Source organism: Echinops telfairi, unplaced genomic scaffold (assembly GCF_000313985.2).
Source record: "Echinops telfairi isolate 266 unplaced genomic scaffold, ASM31398v2 ScPeMD7_5;HRSCAF=22, whole genome shotgun sequence".
Taxonomy (NCBI): Eukaryota; Metazoa; Chordata; class Mammalia; order Afrosoricida; family Tenrecidae; genus Echinops; species Echinops telfairi.
The window spans coordinates 40,773,307-40,782,438 of NW_022103901.1; the positions used below are offsets into that span (position 1 = coordinate 40,773,307).

Consider the following 9,132-nt stretch of genomic DNA (forward strand, 5'->3'; position numbering starts at 1 on the left):
AATCCAGGAGGCTGAGACCATCTAGACCACTGAGCAGCGGCCAGCTTTAGTTAAAGACCCTCTTGGAGTTTTTGGGAAAGCTCTGAGTCTCAGTCTCAGTCTCAAAGCTGAATTTAACTGTGGGCCATTAAAGTGAACCTGGCTGTTAAGAATCAAATGAACTTGCATGGGCTGCTACTGATCTACCTAACTGAAGTTGCAAGCCAAGTGTGACTCCCTGGAAAACTGGCCCAGATGTTGAAGAGGTCACTGTTCTGAGACTCCAGGGTAGCGATGCCGCTTGAACCTGTGGCGTGGGCTCCTACTGGCATTGCACTTTAGAATTTGGATGGAAGCCTTGTGTTTCTTCTCTCCTGCAGTCAGCCACATTAGTGGCTGGTTTTCCCAGTCTGGCTAACCTTCAGGGCCCTCCTCACCAACTCTCTTTCCTTGGAATTGAGCTCAGACTCTGTGGATTTACCATTCCATGACTTGGCAGGAAAGCCAAGGGATAGAAGTTATTTGACGTGACTCTCCAGCAGAGAGTCTGAGAAAGACCTGGGGAATTGACCTCGGAGACCTGCTTTTGCAGCCAGATGGCATTGGGAAGACCCTTTAACCTCGCTTCTGCTGATTAGACTGTGGGTGTCCTTAGCCCTTTCCAGACATATCTTGGGCTTCCTGCTCCACAGCCCAAACAGGTGTTATAGGGGATGGAGCCAGGGACTACTATTTATTTCTGAAGTGGTCTCTTCTTGAATAATCCAAAGCAGGAGCTCTCTGCTGGCCAGCTGTGGTTCACCAGCCTGTCTGTCTCCTGGAGACACTGGGAGAGTGGAACCCATTCATCCCTGTCTTTGCCTCTTCCACTTTGTCACTTTGTAAACGCTTCATTTACATATCATGCCTATTTCGGGGCCTTCAACCTTGGGTCTCTTGGGACCAGTGAGGAAGTAGCAGGACGGAAGCGTCAAGCCCTTGTTGTCAACCCCAGAGACCACAGATAGAGCAAATCCACAGGGCCAGGGCCAGGCCTGGGTGTCCTGGGAGCTACTGCGATTTCTGGCTGATCAGTGCAGAGACCCACTATTCAGAACATCCCCCTCCTCTCTTTCCATTTGCAGCACTTTTTACGAAGACTGGTCTTTTGTGATGGACGAAGAGCGGTCCAGCATGCTCCCGACCATGGCGGCTGGTAAGGCTGGCATAGCCCAGAGTGGTGGGCCCTGGGAAGCACGGTGAGCGGAAGAGACAGGCTGTGAGCTGTAACTCCAGAGGGCGCTCCCCTTGTCCCTGCCACCGGGTGACTTTCGAGTCCCTCGCACCGCCCCTCCATATGGCTCAGAGCTCTCTGCTACCTTGGTCTAGATGACCTGGGCTCAGAGATTTTGGTTGTGGCTTTACAGGTGTCATAGAAGAGCTGGGGAGTCTTGGAGGCAGGAGACCCACCCTGGACTCCTGGCTTTGCTCTTCACTGGCTGGGTGACCTTGGGCAGCTCAGCTAAGCAAGCTCCTCTTCCCTGTCCTCATCGGTTAGGGGCACTCTGATAGTCCGGGTCCACAGTCACCTGTATCGGGCCTATGAGTGTTTCATCTGTGACACAGAACTGTGTATGTGCTTGTGAATGGGAAGCCCTGGGGAATGTGCCCTGATGGGCTGTGCAAACGGTTATCACTGGACAAAGGTGAGAGACGGGATCACCAGGCAAGAGTGCGCCTCTCACACTCTCTCCCATCCTTTTTTGTCTCCCTGCCCCAGAATGTTTACATGAAGTCCCACAAGTCATGTTAGTCCTGTCCGTCCAAGAGCAAGTCAGGGCGTGACTGGCTGGAGGGAGCAGGTTTTTGCCTCCAGTGATGCTGATGGCTCAGGGAGCAGAGTGCTTTTTGGTGGGTGGTTGTCTGCAATGCTTGCAGCCCTCTGAGAAAGATGCTACTGTCCCCATATTATAGCTGCGGACACTAAAGCTTGAAGAGGCTGTGAGTCTCTTGACCAAGGTGTCTTAGTAGGTACGTAGAGGGTCTGGTAGTCCACCCCGGCAGTCTGACCTAGAACCTAAGTCAGACCTCCTCCTATAGGTAGGGGGTGTTCCTTTCCTTCTGGAAGATTTGACCTCTGGCTGTCATGTTTACCAGCTCCAGTTTCCTAGAATTTTTTTTTTTAAAGAAGTAATACCGTGTTTTTGGCAAAGGTATGCACAGCAGAGTAGTTTTCATCCAACAGCCTCCCCACAGCTTGCTCAGTGACCGTGGTTACCTTTGTGCCTGCAGGGCTGCGGTCATGTCTGTCGCAGCATGGCCTAGTGATGTTTGTCGTAGCGTGACTTTGGTGCAGTATGTCACAGCGTGACCGCAGTGATGTCTGTTGCAGCGTGGGCGTGGTCACATTTGTCACGTTGTTGCAATGTGTGTGATTTCCTTCTGGTGCTTCCCCTGCCGTGTTCCCTTCTTGTATCGGGTCTACAGTCCCTGCTGGCTGTTTGGGCTCAGACAGGTGATTTTCTTACTGAGCACAGACTTAGGGTGACAGCCACTGTTTTTTCTGGAGCTGTTTTGTCACCTTGGGTCACCATGAGTTGGAACCGAGTGGGCAGTGCATTCTTTAGCTTCCAGGTGACCGCAGCTTAGTTTGCGCGCCAGGTTTGAAGAGGATCTCAGCCATCGGTCTCAGGGAGTCTTCCAGGCTCGGCCGGCCCAGTGGGTCTAGTCGGGAAGCTGATGGTCAGTGTGTGTACTGCATGCCCTGTAGAACTCGGGCAGGCTTTTTGTGGAAGGTTCTGGGCAATGTGTGTGCTGTAGGCTCCGGTATGCCTGCTGCTCCGGTTTCAGGCTGGCGGTGTGGTTGACCCAGCAGCAAGCACCCCAATCGGCCCCCCTTTTTTGGCAGGTCTGAACTCCATCCTCTTTGCAATTAACATCGACAACAAGGATTTAAACGGGCAGAGCAAGGTTGCCCCCACCGTCTCGGACCTGCTGAAGGAATCCACGCAGGGCGTGAGCAGCCTCCTCAGGGAGATCACGGCGTCCTCCGCTGTGTCCATCCTCATCAAGGCAGACCAGGAGACGGACCCGCTGCCCGTCCTGTCCAGGAGCGTCAGTGCCGGTGAGTGCGAGCAGAGCCAGCATAGGGCAGCAGGCTGTGCTGCGGTGGGCGCACCTTGTCCTCTGGCCGGGGGACACAGCCCACTTCCCACAGTGCCACCAGGTCAAATATGTGTGGGCATTTCTAGTTCCCACTGTCTTTCTTGCTTTGCCCTTTTCTTCTCGCCTCATGCAGTGTAGTGGCCTGGACTGCATGTTGAAGGGGAGGTCCCTTCCCACCCTCCTTTCGGGGCTCTTCCTCCTCAGCCTCATGGCCCACAAAGAGTTTCATCTCATCTTCCATTGCCTCTGTTCTCAGTGGTGTGTTTTCAGAGAGTACAGTGCTTAAGGTCGACATCCTTTTCTGGTTAAGACCACCTATTTATCATGTGGTTTAGGAAGCCTTCTGGAGCTATTTAAGGTTTAAAGATGATATCAAGGCAATAGTTTAAGGATTCATCCACCCTCTGTGGCTCCAGAAAGTCGAGAGTCCATGAGAACTTGAAGTTCTGTCCTGCAGAATTTAATTATGATTCTGCTATGATATCGTTGATCCAAATGTTCAGCAATGGGAACTGGGCACTATCCATTCTTTTGGTTTCATGGCAAAGGAGACGGTTGTCCCCGGAAGCAATTATCCACACCTTCAAAGGAACCATCCCAGGTATGCCTTGTGCCACATGTTTGCCAAAAGAATCAGAACCAGAGGTCCATAGCCATTTTGTCATTCTCCTACAGGAAAATTCTTTTCTAGAACCAAAAAAACCCACCCTTAATTTATTGTCTAGCTTATTTCTTAGTAGACTTGGAAGGAATATCCCACAATCTAGAGCCAATAAGATACGTTCATCCCTTCATCTTGTGTTTTTGTTTTTGTACCAATCCTTTCTTTTGTCAGATACCAAATGTAAAAAGGAGCGGAAAAAGAAAAAAAAGGTGACCCACATCATCTCCTTTGATGACGAGGAAGATGAGCAGAATGCTAGCGATGTGTTCAGAAAGACCCCCGGGGCTGGGGAGAGCTCGGAGGACAACTCCGACCGCTCCTCAGCCAACATCATGTCAGCCTTTGAGAGCCCCTTTGGGCCAAACTCCAATGGAAGCCAGAGCAGCAACTCGTGGAAAGTTGACTCCGTGTCTCTGAACGGGGAGTTTGGGTACCAGAAGCTTGATGTGAAAAGCATCGACGATGAAGACGTGGACGACAATGAGGACGAGGTGTATGGGAACTCGTCGGGGAGGAAGTGCGTGGGCCACTCGGAGTCGCCAGAGAAGTGAGTTCCCCTTGAGCCCTCAACAACCTGTGTCACATGAGCTGTTTTCTCTCGCTGCAGTTTCGCAAAGTTCAGATCTGTGCAGGGCATCGTCATTTCCAGCTCTCTCGAGTTAGGAGGAGAAAGTGCTAACTTGGTGTTAGCCAAGTAAGAGGTGGGGAAAGGCGAATGCAGGTAATTCCCTGGGTTACAAATGTCCGGTTGACTGACAGCTCTGGCTTGCCCTTCACTGGTATGTGAACTTGCCCTCGATTTGAGAAGATCGAACCAACTTCTTCCAGCAGCATATCTGTCATCACAGCCACCTTCACTTGCTGCACAGTGCTGATCTGTTCTTGCATTTTCCCTAAGGCTAAGTAAGAACCTGCTTCGACTTACCTCCACCTTATTTAAAATCACAGTTAAGAATGGTTCTCTATTCCTATGATTAAATCTCCATTAGTAAACATCACAGTTAGGAATATGAAGGTAACGGATACAAAGTTACGGAGCCTCTGGTGCCATAAGTGCCGACGTAACCAAGTTACTGGTAATACGACTAAAAGTTACTAACCAAGTTACTGGTAATATGACCAAAAGGTACTGCAATAGTGGCTGGCCCTCCTGTGTCTAACTCTGGTGCCAGCGCCTGTGTCCAGGACCTGACAGGGTGTCCCAGACTGACCACTGGCCCCATAGAGTTGGTGCTGCTCCCTGCCCAGTCTCAGATGATGCCCTGCCAGGGTGGGGAAGTAGCTCAAGCAGATGCCCCTGGCTTGGTAAGGGTACCCTCAGACTATCTAAACTCCCAGAGCTGAACTCTTCACTCTGCCTTTCTGGTTGATGCTTTTAGGAACACCAGCCCTCCCACATGTGGCCGTCGACCACAGCAAGTGCAGGCACATCACAGTGCTCACGCCCCAGACAGACATCCCCCAGCACCTCTAGTCTCGGAAATGACCCCGCCTTTCTCCTGGGCTTGCTGTGTGAGTGGCGGATTGAGATGCAAGAACCCAGACAATGACATAGAAAACCCCAAACCTAAGCATAGTGCACGGAGTCCATTCTGACTCCTAGTGACCCTGTCTAGATCGTGTTCCTGAGGCGGAAGCCTTCACGGGAGCAGCCAGACTCACCTTTCTCCTTCAAATGTGGTCAGCAGCCCGGGGCCACCTCCCAGTGCCCCCAGGGCTTCTAGTGAAACGGAAGGCACACATCTGGTCACCTTTGCAGTTGCTGCTGTTGTGCTGCCCTCGTGACGCTGCTGTGGGACCGAGTAGACCGGCTGCCCCACAGGGTTTCCTCGGCTGCGGATCTTTCCAAGAGCAGCTCACCGGGTCCTTTTCTCTTGAGGGGCCTGTGGTGGGCTGCCATCTTTTGGGGTGACAGCTGAGCACTTGAATATTGCACCCCCAAGGCACCCCCAAAACTGTCGACTCTCCCCTGCGTTTCCAGCTGCAACCACCTCGCAGTTGGTACCCCGTCAGGCCACTGGGAGTTGGTTCCCTCGTGCTGGGTGTGAACATGGCTGGCAGGCTTGGTTGTGCTTGCTGTGTGCTGTGATCCTTGTTGAAGTGAGTGTTTTCATGCATCTCACCACTGTTTTCTCCCACCCCCACATCGTTTGTTAGGGTCGTTGGGATGTTTTGGGACTCAATACCAGGTCTGGTTCCGAGGGGAATTCTGGCCTTCCATGAGGGAACCTAGGCTCAGGGTCTGGCCAGTGCAGCTCATGTGTGTGTAGCTGTCACTCGTCACAGTGGAGGCTTGTGTGTTGCTGGGATGCTGAACATACCCTCGTTTCAGGAAGGCTTCCTGACAAATAGTGACAAGGAAGAAAGGCCTGGCAACCGGTTTCTGAAAAGCAGCCAGTACAAACCCCGTGGTCCACACTGGCCTGATCCACCCCGATCATGGGCCTGGTGGGCCCAGGCAACTTTGTCTCATTGTGCATAGGGTTCCTGAGTTGGGAGCTGACTGTTGGCAGCTAACAACAACCACAATAGCAACAGCGCCTCAGTCTGTGACCTGCTTTTCGTTCTTCATTCGGGCCTCCCAGGAGTGCTGGCCAGCTGTGCCAGTGAGTGGGGCTGGGCTAAGTGTTGAATCACTGCTCAGGTTCTTTGGCCTCAGACACAATCGCTCTCCCTCCTGCCCACTAGGTGCCCAGAGGGGAGGCTGAGGGAGAGGCCGGCAGAGGAGCCAGGGTAGCTGCGGGCATTGTGATGTATAAAAGCACAAGGCATTGCAGGCTGACCCTCTGTGCCAGGGGCTTGGATCCTCCCAGCCACTGGGCCTCCCGCCCACCAAGAACAGCCTGTCCTCGGCAGAGAGGACCTCAACTGTGTGTTCTGCCAGACATCCGGGGCAAGAGCAGAGGCATGATGGGGTGGCCTGCCGAGTAATGCTTTCCTCGTGACTCGAAGCTGGGTTTATGGGCAGGCCTTGCAATTTACAGCCCAGCTGGACTGGGGTTGGGGGGTGGCCAGGGAGGAGCTGCATCCCAGGAACAGCGCTGGCCTGCGCTAGACGTGGGAAGCTCTTATTTCAGCCACACCGTGGTCTTCCTCATGCTCTGTTGGCCCAGAGTGGAGCCTCTCTCCAAAGGGAATGTACGGCCTTGTAGCCAGGCGGCTTCCTCCGCTCTGTAAGCTCTCTGACCCGAGGGAGGTGGGGTGGGAACCTCACTAAAGCTGGGAAGAATGGGAAGGTGTTGAACGACACCAGGATTTAAGCAAATGCCCAGTGGAAGGGGCAAATCTGCCCAGATTTGAAAGGAGAACCGCACAGAAGACAAGCCCTACAGTTGGTGGCCAGCAGAGCGGGTGGCACTGGGGCGGACTGGCTCCCGAGTATAAATAAAACCCAAGCCTGGGGCTGGTGAGTTGATTCCGACCCAGGGGTGTCCGAGTGGGACTCGGCACCACAGGGCTCTCGTGGTTTTTCCTGAGCCACCACTGGCTGGACTCGAACCACCAGCTCTTCAGGTGGCAGCAGAGGACACTGACCGTTTGTACTCAGGGTCTACCACTCACATGCTCTTGCTCTTTGCTGACAGGTAGTACTCTTGCTCCCAGTGTGTCCTGAGTGGGCAGGATAGCTTCAGGTACATAGTAGGTGCTTAGTACAAGAGCTGAAGCATGAGGGATGTAGGACAGCTGTCAGGAGTTCTTCCCTTCCTCCCTCCCTCCTTCCCTCCCTCCCTGCCTTCCTTCCTTCCCACATGCTTCCTTGTTTCCTCCCTCATCCTGTCTGGCATACTGTCAGAGCCTGTTTCTCCCGCTTGGTCGCGTGACTCCTGCTGGGCAGGAGTCCAGCCTCTGGGGCTGTGCTCCCGGTTTCTGGAAGCACACCTCCATGTGCCGCCAAGGGGGACGGGTTCCCAGCAGACTGTTTTGTTGCTTCAACCTTAGCATGGGAATATCTAAGCTCACAGACAGGATAGTTAACATTTATTCAGTCGTGGAAAGACATACTTATAAATTCACCTTGGATGAAAAAGCACAATAAAAATTATACTCTTAATTTCCTGCTTAAAATAAAAACTATTAAAAAAGTATGCATAGAAAGAAGAAACTAAGAGATAAGACCAGACTGCGAACCCAGTTGCATTTGAGATAATGTGTGTTTTTCCACTTTCCTCTTTTTCCTGGGGTCGTGGTGGATTTTCTCATTTGTTTTACTTTTCCACTGCGAAGCTGCACTCTCCCTGCGTTTCGACGCCAGCAGTGGCACCGTGGCCTGAGTCGGTCTCTGCCTGCATGAGGAGTGGCCTCGCTCTGCCACGCGGGTCACTTGCTGCCTGCCACTCGTCTTCGGGGCTGTGGCACCTTCAGTCCTCCCTCCCTCCCTCCCTCCTCTCTTCATCCCTGACAATTTATAATTATGATCTGGGTTGGTCGTCTGTATCAGCCGAGTTTTAGAGTTTTTCTGTGAACTTTAAAGTGCTTACTGGTATCCCCGAGTGGTTCCTCAGGGCCCAGAAGCTACCGCTGTACTGGGGGAGCACTCCTGAAGATAAGCCTGTCCTCATACAACACCAGACATGGTGTCTTGCTCTTTGTCGACAGTTGACACCCTACCAGGCCTTGTGCTCCTGGTTCATCTTTGAGCCGACCCCCTTTCTTGAAAGGGTTCCAGAAATGATCTGACTGGGTTCTGAGGACCAGCGAGGGCAGATGACACTAGCGGGGCTTTGGGGCTGCCATCTCTGCAGACCCTGGATCACATGGTCCTTCCTTCCATTTGAGCACACTCTCTGCCCCTCGCCCCGGCCCCAGTGCTCCTTGGCTTCACTCACTTTTCACTGGCCCACCCCTGACTTCTTCCACAGAGGCCTGCCTCCTGACCAGCTAGGGGTCCCCTGTACCTCTCACAGGCTACACACATTTCTCTGCCTGAGCTGTGCTTCACAGCTGTGCTACCCTGCTTGGTGGCAGGCAGGGTACCTGGTGCAGGGCAGGCCCAGCAGTAGGCAAAGGAGGGAGAAAGAATGGATGCTTGGGTCTGGATCCTCTGCTGGCCCCCAGCCTGGGCTCTCTGCCTTCAGCCTCCTCACTGGTAGCCTCCGAGAGGACCCCGGGGTGGGGCATTTGTTCTCAGCTCTAAGGCCCCTCCCCTGCTCACACAGCTATGTTCTCCCCCCTCAGGCCTCTGCATGGGACCTCCGGCCTCTCCCCGGTGCACAGCTGGGCCCCGTTGCAGGTGCTGCATGGCGATGCGGATGTCCTCTTTCCCGTCAGCCCACCAGGTGGGTGTGAAGGCCTCGCTCTGCTCCTCTGGTGGTGGTGGTTGGTGATGGTGGTGGTGGTGGTGATGG

General features: G+C 53.4%; 1 protein-coding gene across 1 annotated transcript in view; it reads left to right on the forward strand.

Annotated features, from left to right (window-relative positions):
- The window catches only part of SNX29 (sorting nexin 29), a 464,053-nt gene that overhangs the window by 41,142 nt on the left and 413,779 nt on the right, over positions 1-9,132 (forward strand). The window contains exons 6-9 of the mRNA XM_004706258.4: positions 1,104-1,174; positions 2,867-3,082; positions 3,959-4,334; positions 8,963-9,067. Of these exons, the coding sequence (XP_004706315.2) occupies positions 1,104-1,174; positions 2,867-3,082; positions 3,959-4,334; positions 8,963-9,067 (768 nt within the window). The remainder of the gene's footprint in view (positions 1-1,103; positions 1,175-2,866; positions 3,083-3,958; positions 4,335-8,962; positions 9,068-9,132) is intronic.